This window comes from Arachis hypogaea, chromosome 7 (genome assembly GCF_003086295.3).
Source record: "Arachis hypogaea cultivar Tifrunner chromosome 7, arahy.Tifrunner.gnm2.J5K5, whole genome shotgun sequence".
NCBI lineage: Eukaryota > Viridiplantae > Streptophyta > Magnoliopsida > Fabales > Fabaceae > Arachis > Arachis hypogaea.
In genome coordinates this window covers 693,683-713,964 of record NC_092042.1, presented here as the reverse complement: position 1 = coordinate 713,964, position 20,282 = coordinate 693,683, and the positions used below count along the sequence as shown (strand labels likewise).

The following is a 20,282-nucleotide window of genomic DNA, read 5'->3' as shown; positions in this document are numbered from 1 at the left end:
TATGGTTTTTTTGTCGGCTGGAACTTGTCCATCAACTTCATGAGCAGCTAAGGCCGGTGAAGCTGTCAGATGGTAAAGATGACAATATGATTTGGAAGTTTGATAGTAAAAGGGTATTTTTTACCAAGTCTGTTGTGCAGATCCTACAATTGGAGGCTCTGTCGGATGAGATAACGAGTTACAGTTACACAAATTCAGTTTGGCCAAGGATGGTACCGCCGAGAATCGAGTTGTTTGGGTGGTTTGTGTTCATTGGTAGAGTGAATACTAAGGAGAGATTGAGTAAACTAGGCGTTATTAGACTCAATGATACTCTCTGTGTACTATGTAAGAAGGAGATAGAGTTGGTGGAGCATTTGTTTCTCCTCTGTGAGTTAACATGGCAGGTGTGGTGCAGTTGGTTGGAGTCTTTTGAGGAGGTGTGGTCTATGTCTGGAACCATAAGGGAACTGTTTGAGAGGTGGACCGGTAGGCATAAGCGGAAACAAGAGCAGAAGAAATAGTTGCCGGGATTCTTTGTAGTTATTTGGAACATTTGGATGGAACGCAATGCTAGGATTTTTCAAAATCAAGAATCAGGTGTGGAGTTCGTAATAAGAAAGATAATGCTGAGCTACAACGAATGGACTGAGAGTGAATCCTTTGGTGATTGATGGCGTTGCCGGAAGTTACAAAAAGCTTATGTTTTTATGAAGTACTTGTTGTTTCTTTCGTTGCTCCTCATTAGTGTGTTGAGCTTATTTTGATTCAAAAAAAATATGGTTTTTTTGTCGTGGCTTACCTATTAAGTTTCCTTTTCTTTGATCGTAGTTTACACTTTACAGGGTATTTTGATTTGCAATTGAGCCATGAATATGAATTTTGTGCCTTTTTCTTTCTTTTTAATTGGTCTTGCAGGATTGTGAAATGATGTTAAATGTGATTAATTATAAAATCATATTCACCCAAACTTCTTAAAATTTTAATCTTTCAATCCAAATTAATTTTGAATTCATCCTAATAAAATTGTAATCCTTTTTAAAAGTTCATGTCTTTTTTTAATTTAAACCAAACTTTTAAATTATTCTCTCTTTGAAAAAAGCTAAAGTGGTAGTTTTCTATTTTTTTTTTACTTCTGTTTTTTACTTTTTTTTCTCGGGGAAAAAAAAAACACCTAAACGATAAATGTATAATAGTATTTGGATAGTATAGTGATCAAAACTAATTTTTAACGTATAATTACAAAAAAAAATGATAATATTTGGATAGTGGTGATTAAAAATAATATAAATGTGTAATCACCAGACCGAATTTACTTAAAATATATAAAGTTAAGACAACTTTACAAAAACATACGTTAAAGGGACAGAAATTTAAGGTGTTACAATGTGTGAGAATCGAATGCAAGATACTTATGTTGAATTCACAACAGAACGCACTAATTGATAAACATACATTTGACCCTCATTACAAAGACAAAAGCAGATAAAATCATCAAAATAATTATTTTAATTTCAGTTATTTAATTTCACAAGTACAACAAAAACTAATAACCAAAACTAGTACAAGTCTTTCAAACTGGATGAGAAGGTGGATTTACTGTAGTAATAAAAATGTGGTGAAAATTCAGTTGCAGTTCACTTTTTACGTGAAATTGATAACTGAGAATCGTTAGATGATTTGATTGATTTGATTAAATTTTTCTCTAAGGACTTTCTCAATTATCAACTTCATCGTTAGATGATTTGATTGATTTGATTAAATTTTTCTCTAAGGACTTTCTCAATTATCAACTTCATGTGAAGTTGACTGCACCTAAATTTTCACCTAAAAATAATAAAACTAAAACTAAAGTAAGAATGCTTTGTTGTGAATACATATCTAATTTTCTCCATCAAATAGGTCAACTATAACAAGTGTAGTTGGACCATTACTTCCTTTCCGCGTCTGTTTGATTTGATTAATCTTTTGATAGTCATCCTTGGTAAGTGAAAAATCAAATATTTCTAAGTTTTCTTTCATTCTCTCTTTATTATAGCTCTTCACCGCAATAGTTACATCCTGTTCGTACAACCACCTAAGGCTCACCTGTAACAAATTCAAAAGAATTACATTAGTTAACTGAGTTCTTTAATAAAATGATTAATGGAGAGTTATATGTAGTGATGCCAAACAAATAAACAAGCTTAGAACTAGAATAATTGATGCATATCTTTGTTTATTTTTTTTTACCTGAGCAACAGTTTTCCCATGAGCTTGTGCAACGTCCTTGAGCAATTCACTACCCATAACATCGTTACTATCCCAAAAGGTTCCTCTTGCTCCCAAAGGAGAATATGCAGTTACAATTATAGCCTTGGCTTTGCAGTATTCTGTTAGATTCTTTTGTTGCCAGGAAGCATTCATCCCAACCTGTTGTTTTGTTTGTGGTGTTTCCAATTATAAGTAGTGATCCAACATTTATGAATATAAACACATAAATAAATTTTTTTATGGAGAATATATTATGTACTTGATTAACCGCAGGAGGAATTGTAGCAAAAGAAAGGATGTGTTGAAGTTTTTTGATAGAAAAGTTGCTGACTCCAATTGATTTTGCAAGGCCCAATTTGTGACATTGTTCCATTGAAGTCCAGACCCCTTCTAAGTCAAATGGCACCAAGTCATTTTCGTCATCATAAGAGGCTTTAAATAATCCGGGCTTGGCACTCATTGGCCAATGAATCAAGTAGAGATCTAAATATTCTAATCCAAGATTCCTGCATATGAATTACCACAAGTCCATAAGTTAATCATTCGTATTATTGAACTTAATTAAAGTAATTAAGTAGGTCTTACTGAAGTGATTTGCGTAGAGCAGGAAGAACAAGATCGGGATGGTTATCAGATAACCATAGCTTGGAAGTGATGAAAAGTTCATCCCTGGAGCTTATAAGACCAAGTTTAAGGGCTTCAGCAATGGCTTCTCCCAGAACCTGTTCGGAGCAGTGTCGAAGTGCCTGTAACCGAGCTTGATGGCCTCCATTACTGCCTGTTTGTGGACGTCGCCGGTTTCGAAGGCAGCAGTTCCAAAGCCTATGACCGGCATGCTGAAGGATGATTGCAGGACAACATTTGGGATCGCTACTTGCTTTGTTGAAGACATTTGGAATATGAAGATGGGAATTAATTAATGGATGCTAAGTTATGAGTATATGGAATAATAATCAATTTCTTGATGATATATGGTGCAATGTACATGTATCCCTCTTTATATATATGGTGCAAGATCTAGATATACGTCTCTGCTTGCATCACCCTATTCTTTCTCATGACCACCATTCCAAGGAAAATCCAATCCAATAATAATAAGAGAAGTGTGGATTTAAATAGAATCAAGTTTATTCCATTCTCCATCCGCGGCTGTTGTTGACTCACTGCAAGGCTTAATGTTGATGATACAATTACTGTTGGAATTTCCAAGTAACTCAAATCAGTTTCAACTTCGTTTCTCTCAAAATAAGTTGAGCTCATTTGTTTTTTTAACTAAATTTAAATTTGAATTTATATTAAATGAATTTAATTAAAAATTAAATAAGTTTATCTTGTTATATAATTATATTTATATAAATAAATATATTATAGATTTTATACTTTTAATTTATAATAATAATATATAATTTTATACATATATATTAATAAAAAATATAAATTATAATTAATAAACAAACATTATATATAATTGATAATTTTTTATGGCTGCCACTCGCCTACTCGTATACACACCCCATAAATCGTTCTTTTTTATGGATGATAAAGTGGATAAGTTAGCCCACTTACATATGTCCATTGTTCATTCATCAACGTTTATGGATGTAAGGGATTAAGGACAAATTTCTAATTAATTAAAATTATTAAAATATTTATTATGATTAATAGAAGATCTAATTTGTTATTATTTTTATTTTTTATTATTAATAAATATGATAATAAAATAATATATAAAAAATTAATTTATAGTTAAAATTAAATAAGAACTATTTAATAATTATTAAAAAACATATTTTATTTATGGAACCATTTAACAGTAAGCCCATCGAATCCTGATCTTTTAATATTTTTCTTAAAATAAACTATAAAGTGAAGAGAGAGAAATTACAAGTCTAAATAGCAGTACTGAATAATAACAAAATGGAGATAAACATGTTTTCATTAAAATTTTAATATAAGGAAGAACAAACACACTGCAAATAATGATCTTTTAAAATAATAATAAAAACACTAAAGAAATGAGCTAGAATAACACCAGACAGGAGGACACATGAACTTTTCTTCGCATAATAGAAAATGACAACTTCCACGGTCCAAGTTGAAGATGCCAATATCTTGATATTCGGCACGGTACGGTTTCAATTCTAATAGGTTATCTGTAAAGTAGATTTGATTTCCTTTGGTTTGAAGACTTGCAGGCAGCATTTGAACAGAAGAGTTGAGTCCAATCATCAGTACGTAATTTTTCAAACTATCTAGTCTGGACCATTCTTTTGCATTCTTCTTTAATTCATAGATATCAAATTTGGAAGTCCAGTGACTTACAGGCATAAAATGTCTCGCCAACATCAATAAACTTCCGTTAGCACACCCAACCAAATATTTAAGCTGGTAAGGACCCACCGCAGCATCAGAGGGAGGTTTGGCTTCATGAATACCACCTGCAGGCCCTGATTTTGTGTTTGTATCAAATTCGTATAGCTGGCCATCTTCGTCTACTGCATATATCTTCTCTCCAAAAAATATGACATCATGAAACGATATGACATCATGAAACGACGGTTTTCTAGTTAAAAGATCTAACCATCTCTTATCATTTGGTTTGTAAAAGGCTAATGTACAACGAGGTCCATATATGGCCACTGCCAAAAAATCTTTATTGTCATTGCTAGGACATGAATTTATAATAACCTTCCAAACCTGGGTACTATTTTTGAAACTCCTCGATATCCGCAAATTATCCCCATTGTCATTATACCAATTCCAAACAGTATATTCAAAGCCATAATTGTTAGGATTGTAGTCAATTATATCCGGAAAAGTTGATAGTGGAGGAAGATCTAAACGGACCTTTGTAAATGCATTTAACATATACATCGAACATTGGTACATATCCAGGACGATCAACCATCCACCAAAAGAACCACGGATCAATTTGTTCTGCATCTCTGGTAGCTTGAGATGGTGGATCTCGTCTTCATCAAGAGACTGAATATCAAGCGGTACTTCATCAGCAATAGGTAAGTTCATGAGATGGTAGATCTCCTCGTCTTCATAAATATGAGTACTGGAAGATTCTTCAGGTACCACCAGCCACAAAATCTCGCTGGAGATATCTGGAAGTTTCAAGCTCCATTGCTTGCAAACTAAACGAAGTTGGATGAAATCATCGTACGAATAGAAGTGCTCTGCAATTTCCTTCAAGATGTAATCATGAATGTTTGCCCATCCATCAATGTCGTCACCCATATCTCAGACTCAAGCTATGTTATTCCCAGATATCAGGTGAGACGCAAACTGCAGAAGCCAGGATTTGTTTGAAGTTCGCTGTGTTTGTTACGTATATATATATAGGATTTGTTTGAACCTCTTCAAAAATATTAAATTTTTTTTTAAAGGATCTTTAAATTTTTCAAAAAAGATGTTTTTCTTATTTTTCTAGTGCTTTTACTTTTACTACTAAAAATTTGCGAAACACACTGAAAAATAAAAAAATATTTTTTCATCGAAAAAAAGATCTTTTTTATCAAAATAATGACGCCCAAACAAGCACTTAAATATCTGATATAAAAATATTTTTACTTAATAATTATATTTAGATATAGTAATATATTTTTTTTAATTTATTATGTTAATAATATATTTTTTAAATAAAGAAATTTTAAAAATATATAAATTATAATTTTGAAGGGTGTAAAATTTACACTACAAGCTTTCCCGTCCCCTCCCTTCTCTTCCAAACGCAATTCACAAACAACCCTTATGGTACATGAATCAAAGCTTCTTCTTCATCTGCTGTTTCAAGCAAAGCAGCTATCATGGATATTTATTATCTTCATCCATCAATAAAATAATGGGATAAATGGAATGCTAATAAACGAAGGCTATTGGGCTACATAGAGTATAAATCTTTAAAAAAAGTTCTTCAATAAATACACTATAAAAGCATTGGAAACTACAAAGTTTTAGTTTTTATAATAAGTTATTTTTACATTAAACACCTTAACAAATTCCCTTTAGCAAAACTGTAAAAGAAAGATAAAATATTCTATTAAGACTGAAGAGCGATATCAAGAAAAAAAATATTTCAATAGATCTATAAGATTAGCAAAGGCGCACCTGATGTTTCCCATCACTTGTGCTGATTTTAAAGGGATGCCAGTCTGGGTCCTTAAGATACTCTTCCCACAATGAACACAGTTCTAAAGCTCTCTCTTCTGCTTCCTCATCATTATATCTTTTCCCTCATAAATTCAACGAACGGTCTAATATCAAGTTCCCCCATTCTCCTCACACCAATATTGCCACGAGTACACGTCTTTAACTCCCTGAAACATTTAAAATATAAGAAACCATGGAGAAAGGAAAGGAAGTTTCAATGTTCAGAGCATAAAAATCCATGAGCCACAAGTCAGGTAACAGACGAGAACTGAATATCGTCACAATATGACTGTTGCACCATTACAAGCCAGCATTGCTGGTCTCTTCTATAGGTACAGTTTTAGAGACCTATGAATTAGAAATAATCAATTGGGCGACATTTTAATTAGATATCAAATAAATAAGTTTTGACTTTAATGGAGTTACTTTGTTACCTTGATTTCTAACTGAATAAATTAAACTTTTGGAAAAAAAAAAGAGAGAAAGAATGCACTATAAAAGAAACCTTAATTTAAAACAAAGTGTATTTCATCTCCAAAGAAAATTTTATTTCTTTCATTGTGGTTCATACAGGATAGTTTCATCAATCAGTTAATATCTTATCTGATTCATATAAGAATTTATTGAGCTGACAACAAGCAAAACCTGTGTTTATAAAATGACCGGGTCATATTCCAATGATAGCCAAGAAATCAGATATCAAAGTATTAAAAAAACAGAACCTGATTGAACAGATGCGCTTACAGTGTAGTTCAAAAAAAAAAATATGCACTTTGGAATACTTTTCAATATGCGCTTATCAGGGAAAACAAAAAACTTACACTAATCAATACTTTTCGAGCATCCTGCAGCTCATCGTTGCTCTTACGCTCTTTAACAATTAGTGCTTGGTTCAATGTCCCTATCTCTCGAAGTGACTGTTCCTTATCTCTTAATTCGTTATATAAAATATCCATCACATTCAAAACTTTAGAATCTCCATCATCTTCCATGTGCTTCATGACATTTAATTTTCCTTTTAGTTGGTGAATCTCCAACTCCAATTTTTGTTTCATATCCAATTGTTTTCAAGCTGGATAATTTTAGCATGGAGTTCTTCTTTTTGTCGCTGGATAAACAAATAGTCAAATAGCATTAACAATTACACCTTTTTGCAATATAAAGTATAAACAAAGCCTTAAAACAGGTTATGCAAACCTCCTGATTTGCAGCCAGTCTCAAGATTTTTATTAGCCTTCTCTTGTTCATGAACAGCAATCTGAAGAGAGCTGTTTTTCATTGCACTCTGAAAAGACAATAAAATGAGGATTATCAAATAAACCTATCTTAGTACATCAGTCATCAACCTCTTAAGCCCAGCCTAAATGATAGCATAGTATACTAAGGACAAGAAGTAAAATTAACAGGAAAGAATTATTTTCCTTCACAAATAAGCACATTGGAAAGAATTATTTGCTATATGAGTTTTCACCGGTGATCAAATTGTTATGAAATATGTGTATTGTGACAATCCTAAACTGACCTCTTTAGGCTGTGTTTGAAACTTCAAGACAGAAAATTTCTTCGTATTAAGGCACTGCATGACATGACATTAACAATTGAGTATTTAAATAATCAGGAAGGAAAAGTATAGATACAAAACCTCTGACACTAGATATATAGCTCAATGTTGTAAACTCACATTTTTTCTGAGAATGATCTGGTATTGAGGATCTACTTTGAATATGATACGCTTTTATTGTCATTGCCAAAACTTTGTTGGGCCAACCGTGGGGAGCTCTCGACAATCGGGAAGATTTCGGGGAGGAATCAAGTGAGAAAACATAAGATGAGAAGACACCACATCCAACTCAAAACCTTAAGGTGTCAAGTTAATGGGTCTCTCATCTTTTAAACTCCTCACTCTTCCATGCTTTCTTAGATGTGGGACTAACTTCAACACTCCTCACACTTGCAACACTAACAATCTCCCCCTCAAGTGTGAGCCTCCACATCAAGTATCAACTCCCCTCTAGCTCCTCCACCACCATGAGTATTCGTCCATCACACCGCCGCAAAACACCGCGGGACACGCCGCCCGGACCACCTTTGCCGGGAAGACTTTCGATGCTTCACCTTGAATACCCCTTAAAACCACCAGACCGATTAACCATCGGCTCTGATACCACTTTGTTGGGCCAACCGTGGGGAGCTCTCGACAATCGGGAAGATTTCGGGGAGGAATCAAGTGAGAAAACATAAGATGAGAAGACACCACATCCAACTCAAAACCTTAAGGTGTCAAGTTAATGGGTCTCTCATCTTTTAAACTCCTCACTCTTCCATGCTTGAGAAGACGGTTCCTAAGACTCCTCAACATAATGGAGTTGCAGAGAGAATGAATCGCACTATCAATGATAGAGTAAGGTGTATGCTCTCTCATGCAAAGTTGCCTAAATCCTTTTGGGGTGAAGCGATGAGGACTGCAGTAGATTTGATCAACCTTTCTCCTTCTGTTCCACTTAATGGTGATGTTCCAGAGAAAGTTTGGAGAGGGAAAGATGTCTCCTATAGTCACTTGAGAGTGTTTGGCTGCAGAGCTTTTGTTCACATTCCAAGAGATGAAAGGTCTAAACTTGATGGGAAGTCAAAGCAGTGAAGTGGATTCTCAGATACCTTAATGGTACTTCCAGAGTTTGTTTATGCTTTGGGAGTGGCCAACCTGTGTTGGATGGTTACACAGATGCAGATATGGCTGGGGATCTTGATTCAAGGAAGTCTACTTCTGGTTATATGATGACTTTTGCAGGGGGAGCTGTGTCGTGGCAATCTCGACTTCAGAAATGTGTTGCTTTGTCTACTACAGAGGCAGAATACATTGCTGTTGTTGAAGCTTCTAAGGAACTCTTGTGGATGAAGAAATTCCTACAAGAATTAGGCATCAATCAAGAGAAGTTTGTGTTATTTTGTGACAGTCAGAGTGCTATCCATCTCAGCAAGAATCCGACGTTTCATTCTAGATCGAAGCATATAGAGGTGAGGTATCATTGGATACGTCAAGCGCTTGAGATGAAGTCATATGCACTAGAGAAGATCCATACTGATGATAATGGTTCAGATATGATGACTAAGAGTTTACCTGCAGTGAAGTTTGATTCCTGCAAAGAGAAGGCGGGCTTGGTGGAGCAGCCTATCCCCACTTGAGTTGGTGAGGGGGAGATTTGTTGGTGGGTCCCCAACCAAGTGGGGCCCACAACTTTAAAACAAAAAAAAAAAAGAAATAAGGTGGCTATTAGCCACGGAAGCACGGGAGAGAGAGAAGAGCTTTTCATTCTTTGTTTTTTGAATGAAAAGGAATGAAATAGGTTACAGCGCCGAAGAGGAGAAGAATTTGGGGGAAAAGGGTAAGCCAACTTTGATCTTATTAAATTGGTAAACTTGCTCCATTTCTTATGAAATTTTAGTATGTTATTCCTGGTGTAGAGATGAACATTAGGATATAACTTGCTAGTTGTATTGCCTTCTCTTTTGCCTGATTTGAGATACCCACTTTGTGGAAGGTTTATGTTGATTCCACCAGTTTTGATGATGTATTTTGTTGATTGTTGAGATGCCCTAGTGTCACTAGGAAGACTATTTGTGTACCCATTATTCTGATAGTGGAAGATTTTTTCTGGACTAGGTCCCGTGAGTTTTTTGTCCCTCTTTTGGGAGTTTTCCCACGTTAAAATTCTGGTGTCTGGTTATTTAATTTCTACCATTATATTTGTTGCTTGGAGTATCTTTGGTGTTGCTCATTTAATTGCACAGGTTGTGGGAAAATTATTTTTGGTGCTTCCGCTGTTAGACAGGTTCTTGATTTAAACCTGTGTTGAGTTTTCCCAACAAACTTGCATAGCACTAATTGCAGCCAATCAATTTTCTTGCTGAAGATATAACTGAGCAACTTTCCTAGAAAAGAAGGCAGCTTTTCTCTGGTACCCAAGATTACCATACAAACGAGCAATTTCAATATATAATACAAGTCTATCACTTGCATCAATTAAAGATTTAGCATCATCGGCAGCAGAGGTCAACAACTCAACCACCTTCTTAAATCTTAAAGCCTTCCAAAACTGAAAAAATTGAGCAAGGAATCAATCCTAGTGGTTTATAGCAACAAAGATAACTGTGTCACTTGCGCTATGTAATACTAAAAAAATCAAAACAGTGAATTGATACCAATAATAAAAATATTTCCAAAACTAAACAATGCATCAGGACTCAATCCCTCAAAATTCAACATATTAAGACAGTAAGGCAGTTTTATATTTTAACGCTTAGAAAAATAGAATCAAAATCAGTTCATTTGATGCTAAATCTTTGGAAAGACTAAAAATCTCATTGGATCATGGTGGCAAGTAAGCTCAGCTAGAATTGGAAGAACACCAGAGAATCAAATAAGAGAGGGAAAGAGAATCACTTGGGAATCGTTAGGGCAGAAGGCAATGCACAAGCCAAGAAGAATAGGACCTACAGAAAGCGTTGAATTGATCAATTACTAAGTCGAGATTAGGAGAGAGGTTTTATCAGTAGATTGGTATACAAAGAAGAAGAATAATTTTTTAGATATATTTTTCATTTTGGTATGAAGGGGATAGGAGAGATTAGATTAGGCCAAAGCAATTTTTTAGTTTATATGAATAATGAAATATATTTTGGTTTTGATTTTTAAATTGATTCATATTTAAAATTATAAAATTAAAGTTAATTGAATTTTGATTAAATTAAAGAATTAGGGTTGTTTTTCTCCAATATAAAAAAAATATTTAAGTTTTTTTGTAAAAATTAAATAAAATTTATTTTTATTTTTATTAAAGTAAAGGGTGATTTAGTAAAATCATTGATATGATATGTATTTTAAAAAAATTAATTATTAACGTGAAAAACATAATCCACATGTCATGTTTTAATTTGATCATATTTTTATTGTACTGGTACGTATAAATTTATTGCCGTACCGAAATAAACACCACAATAATTAATTAATACAAGCAGAAAAATTTAGAATAGCGTAATATATAACGCAATGCACAATTCAATCGATTGAATTGTGAAAATCCATATTACTTTGAAGACAAACAATCAATTGAATTGTGAAATAGATTGGATAACACAAACAATCAATTGAATTAGAAAAAAACTCATATGCCTTACAAAATTCAATCAATTAGCGTTTACTGAGGTAACAAATCAAGGACAAAATTCTAATCGATTAGAATTACCAAAATATTTATTATAATTAAAGGAAGATCTAATTCGTTATTATTTTTATTTTTTACTATTAATAAACATGATAAATAAATAATAAAATAATAATTTATAAAATAAAAAATAAATTTTATAATTAAATAATATATAAAAAATTAATTTATAATTAAAATTAAATAAAAATTATTTAACAGTTATTAAAAAACTTAATAAACATCTTTTGTTGTGGACCATTTAACGATCCAAAGGTAACACTATCGAATCCTATACTAATCTTTTAATATTTTTCTTAAAATAAACTATAAAGTGAAGAGAGAGAAATTACAAGTCTAAATAGCAGTACTGAATAATAACAAAATGGAGATAAACATGTTTTCATTAAAATTTTAATATAAGGAAGAACAAACACACTGCAAATAATGATCTTTTAAAATAATAATAAAAACACTAAAGAAATGAGCTAGAATAACACCAGACAGGAGGACACATGAACTTTTCTTCGCATAATAGAAAATGACAACTTCCACGGTCCAAGTTGAAGATGCCAATATCTTGATATTCGGCACGGTACGGTTTCAATTCTAATAGGTTATCTGTAAAGTAGATTTGATTTCCTTTGGTTTGAAGACTTGCAGGCAGCATTTGAACAGAAGAGTTGAGTCCAATCATCAGTACGTAATTTTTCAAACTATCTAGTCTGGACCATTCTTTTGCATTCTTCTTTAATTCATAGATATCAAATTTGGAAGTCCAGTGACTTACAGGCATAAAATGTCTCGCCAACATCAATAAACTTCCGTTAGCACACCCAACCAAATATTTAAGCTGGTAAGGACCCACCGCAGCATCAGAGGGAGGTTTGGCTTCATGAATACCACCTGCAGGCCCTGATTTTGTGTTTGTATCAAATTCGTATAGCTGGCCATCTTCGTCTACTGCATATATCTTCTCTCCAAAAAATATGACATCATGAAACGATATGACATCATGAAACGACGGTTTTCTAGTTAAAAGATCTAACCATCTCTTATCATTTGGTTTGTAAAAGGCTAATGTACAACGAGGTCCATATATGGCCACTGCCAAAAAATCTTTATTGTCATTGCTAGGACATGAATTTATAATAACCTTCCAAACCTGGGTACTATTTTTGAAACTCCTCGATATCCGCAAATTATCCCCATTGTCATTATACCAATTCCAAACAGTATATTCAAAGCCATAATTGTTAGGATTGTAGTCAATTATATCCGGAAAAGTTGATAGTGGAGGAAGATCTAAACGGACCTTTGTAAATGCATTTAACATATACATCGAACATTGGTACATATCCAGGACGATCAACCATCCACCAAAAGAACCACGGATCAATTTGTTCTGCATCTCTGGTAGCTTGAGATGGTGGATCTCGTCTTCATCAAGAGACTGAATATCAAGCGGTACTTCATCAGCAATAGGTAAGTTCATGAGATGGTAGATCTCCTCGTCTTCATAAATATGAGTACTGGAAGATTCTTCAGGTACCACCAGCCACAAAATCTCGCTGGAGATATCTGGAAGTTTCAAGCTCCATTGCTTGCAAACTAAACGAAGTTGGATGAAATCATCGTACGAATAGAAGTGCTCTGCAATTTCCTTCAAGATGTAATCATGAATGTTTGCCCATCCATCAATGTCGTCACCCATATCTCAGACTCAAGCTATGTTATTCCCAGATATCAGGTGAGACGCAAACTGCAGAAGCCAGGATTTGTTTGAAGTTTGCTGTGTTTGTTATGTATATATAGGATTTGTTTGAGCCTCTTCAAAAATATTAAATTTTTTTTTTAAAGGATCTTTAAACAAATATTTTATATTTAGGGCGGGTGAGCTTCTAAAAAAATATTTTTTTTTGAGTTATCTTTTTTTAAAAGATCTAATGCAAAAAGATATTTTTATTTATCAATTATGTTTGGGTATAACAATATAAAGTACTTTTTTGTTTATTTATTACATGAAAAATATTTTTTTTAAGAAAAAAGATATTTTAAAAAAAGATGTAAATTATAACTTCTCAAAAAAAGATTTTTTTATTTTATTTTTCTAGTGCTTTTACTTTTACTACTAAAAATTTGCCAAACACACTAAAAAATAAAAAAAATCTTTTTTCATTGAAAAAAAATATTTTTTATCAAAATAATGACGCCCAAACAAGCACTTAAATATCTGATATAAAAATATTTTTTACTTAATAATTATATTTAGATATAATAATATAAATTTTTTTTAATTTATTATATTAATAATATATTTTTTAAATAAAAAAATTTTAAAAATATATAAATTATAATTTTTTAAAAAATATTCTTTTTATTTTGCTAATATTTTTACTTTTATTATTAAAATTTTGTTAAACACACTAATTTTTTTTTCTAATAATTGAATAATACCTAAACAAACTCATAGTGTCTTGTTTGTTGCATATCTCTATCTATTTATTTTGGGTAGATTTTATCCCGTCTTATTTAATTTCAAATTTCAAATTTTGTTGAAAAATTAAAATTAAATTGAGGAGGATATATAACGTTTTTCTTGGGAACGCTATCAAATATGAGTTTGGAATTTATCTATCTAATACAGTAATAGTGTGATACCTCACATGATCATATTGGAAATTTGGGATCTGTATCATTAATTATTTATTGTTCAAAACTTTTATTTAACTTTTTAGAGGAAAAATCTAATTTACTAATCTTTCTCTTTATTCCTTTATTAACTTCTCTTGCAATGAAGTGCAATTCCTTCTTATTTCCACAATAATTGAATTCAGTTCTTCTTCCTTGATTTAGTGTTAATACACGTTGATAGTACCTAAACAACAAAGAATCTTGGTTCATCTTTGGTCTCAAACTCAAATAATTAACCGAAACAAGCATTGATGCCAACACATAACATACCAACTCAAGGAGCTTAAAACAACATCTTAACTAACCTTATAATTGAATCTGTCTTTCCTTTTGGACTTTTCATTCAGCAAGGTTTCAATATCCTCTCTAATGAACTCTATAACACCATAATCCGACCCAGCATTGCTAGGTGGATAGGGCCATATTGTTGATGATTTCCACGATTTACAACTGCAAAAGCTGGCCTTGCTCTTCCATTAATAGGAGTTCCCACCATTTTTTCTTGAACCCTTTTCAGCTCTACTAGCTCCTCTTGGTCTTTGTCTATGAGGATTTGGTCACCCACTAACTAAAGAAAGCCACAACAAACAAAAAAATTAACAAAAACCATGAAATCAATCAATTATCAACAAAAATTTAAAAATACTAGAGCCGAAAATTCAAAAACAGCGGTAGCATAGCAAAGCCCATTTTTATCAATAATTTCAACAAAAACATAAAACTCCTGTAATCTTATCCATGCTAGAGCCAGAACTCAAAAATCAAATAATCATTCAACAAAAAATAAAAAACACAACATAGCAACACACCAAAGTCAAAACAAATCAATTATTTCTAACAAAAACACAAAATCCCTGTAATAATTTAAAATTGCGTATTTATAAACGTTACAATATTTTTGTAAATTTAAATCTGCATGTATTATTATAGAAAAAATTATTATAAAAAAATTATGATTAAAACAATATCAATTTAATTTTTATTTTTAAATTAATCCAATTTTTAAAAGTTGTATCTTCTCCTACGTATTTAAAATTAGTTATTCAAAATTAATTAGTACATCATTTTCTTGAAAATTAACCCATTTGAATTCGTACTCAAAGAGAGTACATATAAAAATAGATCAAATTAGATTGATTTAAATTTAAAAAAAATAATAAAGTTGTACGTGTTCAGTTATACGATGAAAAAAAAAATCAAAAACCTTTGGTATGTGTTCAGTTATTATATTAAAACAAACGTGGAATTGATGAAACAGGTAAAATAGAAAAAAATGAAAAAAATAATTCTGTTTCCTCTCATCATGAAATCAGACCACGTAATTTTTCATCCTGATCACATAACTTTTAATCCCTAATATTTTTTCACATAATTAATGTTTTAAATTTTTACACGTAACTTTTCATTTCTCGTAAAATATTATTTCAAGTTTAAATCAATCCAATTCGATCTATTTTTTATATACTTTTTTTGAGTTCTAATTCAAATAAATTAGTTTTTAAGAAAATAATGTTTTGCATGTTGATATATATGATATTTTACGAAAATATCGTAACGTTATATATAAAAATTATCTTGCTTGCACGTATTATGGATACATTCGAGATATGATAAGAAATGCATTTTAATAAATACTTCCATATTTATTTAAATGGTAAATTTTATATTTATTTAATTTAAATAAAAAAATCCCAGCATTCGGAGTAGCAACGCATTCTTTTTCTTTTTCCAAAACAACACTGCATTAAGCAAATCAGCCGATTATCGGTCCAAACTAGAGGTTCAGCGGTTTCTTTCTGATTCTGTCATGAGTGATTTTTAGTGGTGAATCGAACCACTTGTAATGCCAATTTTTGGTTGAACTGGTTCAACCAACTGGTCTAATCCAATTTTGAAAACCATGGGTCAAATAGGAGGCCAGGGGTAGATCTAATACACGAAAGGTTGGATCTTGTACTGGTGTATATAAACTGGTTGACCCTATATCCCTCTTTAGTGGTTATTAGGCTTGTGAAAAATGGATCGGGTTATGTACCTTTCTTACTAGAAAACACCCCACAAATGGAGGCTATAAAGAGAAGGTTTAAATTCTAAGCAAGATGGTGCGAGAAAAAAAAAGCCAGAGAAGTTATTAAAGAAGCTTGGAGCATTAATTTTAGCAGATCAACAATGTATATACTAGCCCAGAAAATCAAGACATGCAGACACGAATTGGTTTAATGACAATGCTCTAGTAAATATAATTCAAAGAAGGTTATAGAAGAATTGCAACAGGAATTAGAATTGCCGAGAGAAGTTGAGAGTGTTGGGGGGCTGAAAATTAAAAGAGCTGGAGAAAAATATAATTCAAACCTTCGTCGTGGTTCTTCTCTGCCTCGCCTCTGGTCCCTGTCCTTGTCTCTATTCTTCGTCAATCTCATTATCATCGTCTATGTTCCTTTTGTTTATATACATCTTCATAGCTTGTCATTTCATTTTCATTTCTTTTGATCAGCAGGTGATAATATCTGTGCATATCAAGTTATATAGGTCTCTTCCGACTGTATCATATATCATTAAATACATCCATTATATTACGCAAAACTTATACAAAAGAATTACAATAAATTAAATCACTTATTGAAGAATGGCTAGAATGCTTCATTCCATCTATAAACTCATTAACGACAAATCAACTACAATAACTCAAATATGTAGACAATAATTTAAAATTAAAGCTAAATATTTAAAACATCAATCAAATATACTTATCCAATCTTAAAACGAAAGGTATACACATGAAAGACACAATAAGTAGTATCATTATTTCTTTTCTCGTGATTCGAAGACTGATGTTCCTTCTATTCCAGTGCCATGCACATAACACAAAACCTGATGAATGAGTGTAGTATCTAATTTTCTCCATCAAATAGGTCAGGAAGATCGAAAGCAGCAGGACCGTTCTTCAGTTTTCGCTCTTGTTTGATGTGATTAATCTTTTGGTAGTCATCATTTGTAAGCGAAAAATCAAATATATCTAGATTTTGTTTCATTCTCTCTTTGTTGTAGCTCTTCACTGCAAAAGTCACACCTTGCTCATACAACCATCTAAGACTTACCTATAACCAATTCAAATTCATTACATCATTAGATATAGGTCGAGTTACATTGTAAATGGTTCTATATACATAATGTAAACTCAAAATTGATGCACAACTTTAATTTTTTTTTTTTTTTTACCTGAGCAACAGTTTTACCATGAGCATGTGCTATTTGCTTGAGCAATTCACTGTCCATAACATCATTACTACCCCAACTGGCTCCTTTGGCTCCCAAAGGAGAAAATGCAGTTATCACAATATTCTTGGTTTTGCAATATTCTCTTAGATTCTTTTGCTGCCAGGATGGATTCAACTCCACCTATTTATTGTGTGATTAGTGTGGAACGGTATTTAATTTAGTGATCCAATGAATAAAATCAATGTTTATTTGTTTAATTAATATGAATAAAAAAATTACTTGATTAACTGCAGGAGGAATAGTAGCAAAAGAGAGGAGATGTTCAAGTTTCTTGGTAGAGAAGTTGCTAACTCCAATTGATTTTGTGAGACTCAAGCTGTGGCATTTCTCCATTGAAGTCCAAACACCCTTCATGTCAAATGGCACCAATTCATCTTCATTATAAGGAAATTTTCTTATTTCAGGCTTTGCACTCATTGGACAGTGGACCAAGTAAAGATCCAAGTATTCTAATCCAAGATTCCTGCATGCATACATCAATTAGAATTTATTTGAGTAAATGTCCTTTTCAGTCCCTAACCATTTGTTTGATAGGCTTTTCACCTCCTAAAAAATCTAAAAATTCAAATCGGTGTCTATCTACTTTGATATATGTACATTTCATTTTCTGTTTAGGAATCGAAAAAAGGCATTTACTCAAAATAGATAAGGTCTAGAACGTACATATATCAAAGTAGATAGGAATCGATTTGGATTTTTAGATTTTTTAAGGGGTGGGAAGTCCATCGAGTAAATAGTTAGAGATCGAAAAAGACATTTACTTGAATTTATTATTAATCAATCAGAATTTATTATTCATCAACATATACTTTAATAATATCTGATTAATTATGAAAATAAAATGATCTTACTGGAGTGAGTTTTGTAAAGCAGGGAGAACAAGATGAGGATGATTATCGGAGAGCCATAACTTGGAAGTGATGAAAAGTTCATCTCTGGAATTTATGAGGCCAAGTTGAAGGGCTTCAGCAAAGGCTTCTCCGAGAGGCTGTTCGGAATCATAGATGGAAGCGGTGTCAAAGTGCCTGTAACCGAGCTTGATGGCCTCAATGGCCGCTGCTTTGATGGTGTCGTTGTCGTTTGCTTCGGAGCCAGTTCCAAAGCCGATCACCGGCATGTTGAATGATGATTGTAGGACCACATTTGGGACAGAGACCGCTGCTGGTTTTTCTGTTGAAGACATTGTATAATGTATATGCAACGTGGAAGTGCTAAGATTCTTTCATTATATAGTCCAATGAAGCAGCCATAAGGTCAAAAATATGGTATATATATTTAAGGGGAGTGTTAGGAGAATAATGATTATCTTAAGCAACATGAATAACCACCAATCAAATACAAGTATATTACATCCTAATTTAGTGTTACTTATTAAATTTACTCTTTTAACTCTATTAATTCACATTATTCACATATTGTTCAAGAATATTATTAGTTACCTATACTTGTCCTGTATTTAATTACCTGTTACGTGTATGCATGCATCAGCACGCACGTTTCGTTTTTTATTTGTTTCGTATACAAGCTTAACTCATGTAGATAACTACACCAGGAATATTTATTATACTATATCATCCATTATATATATTTTCTTTTTTTTTTTCTTTAGTTAATGTCTATTCTAATATGTAACTCTTAATGTATTCTAATTATAAGTTTTAAGTGAGTCTCAAATCTGTTTTAAGAAAAAAGTTATATAAATATTTTAACTTAATTAGGATTAACTTTTAATTTTTCATTTTATAGCTTTATGTATGTATTTACTATGTTAGATAACATTCAAACTATTTAATTACCTTTTATCTTTTCAGATATTAACTATCTACGTTTAAAATATCATCCGTAATTGCGAGCGTCTCCCCTTCTTTAATAATTCTATTAAGAAATGTCCTTAGTTTAGGCTTTGCACTCATTGGCCAATGGATTAAGTAAAGGTCCAACTATTCTAATCCAAGATTCCTGCTGTATGTATCAATCATCCAAAGTTTAATTTATTATTATTCAACCGAGTCAATTACAGCACTGTGTGGTTACCCTCGTAAGGACGGATCCATAAATGATATTATGGACCAAAATCACATATAATATTAGAAATTATATAAAAAAATTATATAATATAAGATGTATTACAAAAATATATCGATATAGAATATATTTTAAAATAAAAAAATATGTGTATACTTTTTATTAACGAAGTGGTCGAATCTTTGTATCATAAAATTCACCGATAATAGAATTTGTGTCAAATTTTTCAGTAATTTTTTTTTTAATATAATTAAAAGACAATTAGTAAGAAATTCATCTTTTATTTTATTTCTAAGTTATTTTTCACAATATTCATAGTTGAAAAAGATTTTTTAATTGTAGCAGTTGAAACTGAGAGAATTAATACCAAATAAATAAAAAAAGACGGCCACAAAAAGAAAAAGAATTCACTTTATGAAATTTGAAAATTTTTATTTAATTAATTAATAATAATATCTTTTTCAGATTATTTAATATTGTTACTTACTTTTTAAATATTAAAAATTATTAATATTTAAATTAGGCTGAATTTTTATTTATACTAAACTAAATAATAAATAATTTTTTTAAAAAAATTAAATTATACATAATAATTTATTACTATTAAAAAAAGTTGGGGGACCAAGACTATCATTTACTCCCTGATGTCCGTCCATGCAGTTATCATTCTGACTAGAATTAGTTAGCTCAACA

The 20,282-nt window shown here is 31.8% G+C and overlaps 3 protein-coding genes, 1 long non-coding RNA gene and 1 pseudogene across 6 annotated transcripts in view; all 5 read right to left on the bottom strand.

Annotated features, from left to right (window-relative positions):
- Positions 1-1,718: 1,718 nt before the first annotated feature.
- Positions 1,719-3,260, bottom strand: LOC112701707 (NAD(P)H-dependent 6'-deoxychalcone synthase-like; annotated as a pseudogene).
- A 979-nt stretch (positions 3,261-4,239) lies between these two features.
- Positions 4,240-5,478, bottom strand: LOC112703838 (probable F-box protein At4g22165). The gene has a single exon (XM_025755469.1). The coding sequence runs from the start codon at positions 5,476-5,478 to the stop codon at positions 4,240-4,242; it is 1,239 nt and encodes a 412-aa protein (XP_025611254.1).
- A 433-nt stretch (positions 5,479-5,911) lies between these two features.
- LOC112701705 (uncharacterized) lies at positions 5,912-7,669 on the bottom strand. Of its 3 annotated transcripts, none has more exons than XR_003153844.3 (4): positions 7,588-7,669; positions 7,212-7,498; positions 6,349-6,557; positions 5,912-6,021 (listed from the first exon to the last, which is right to left on the bottom strand). It is a non-coding gene; the product is annotated as an uncharacterized lncRNA (long non-coding RNA). The 3 variants fall into 3 exon arrangements; XR_003153843.3 differs by having other exon boundaries at positions 5,919-6,024; XR_003153842.3 differs by lacking the exon at positions 5,912-6,021 and having other exon boundaries at positions 6,080-6,557.
- A 4,308-nt stretch (positions 7,670-11,977) lies between these two features.
- The window catches only part of LOC112765592 (probable F-box protein At4g22165), a 136,899-nt gene continuing 128,594 nt past the window's right edge, over positions 11,978-20,282 (bottom strand). The window contains exon 2 of the mRNA XM_072199849.1: positions 11,978-13,353. Within this exon, the coding sequence (XP_072055950.1) occupies positions 12,067-13,305 (1,239 nt within the window). The 5' untranslated portion in view covers positions 13,306-13,353 and the 3' untranslated portion in view covers positions 11,978-12,066. The remainder of the gene's footprint in view (positions 13,354-20,282) is intronic.
- LOC112701704 (NAD(P)H-dependent 6'-deoxychalcone synthase) lies at positions 16,836-18,803 on the bottom strand. The gene is made up of 4 exons (XM_025752434.3): positions 18,416-18,803; positions 17,784-18,027; positions 17,505-17,684; positions 16,836-17,383 (listed from the first exon to the last, which is right to left on the bottom strand). The coding sequence occupies exons 1-4, from the start codon at positions 18,745-18,747 to the stop codon at positions 17,177-17,179; spliced, it is 963 nt and encodes a 320-aa protein (XP_025608219.1). The 5' UTR covers positions 18,748-18,803; the 3' UTR covers positions 16,836-17,176.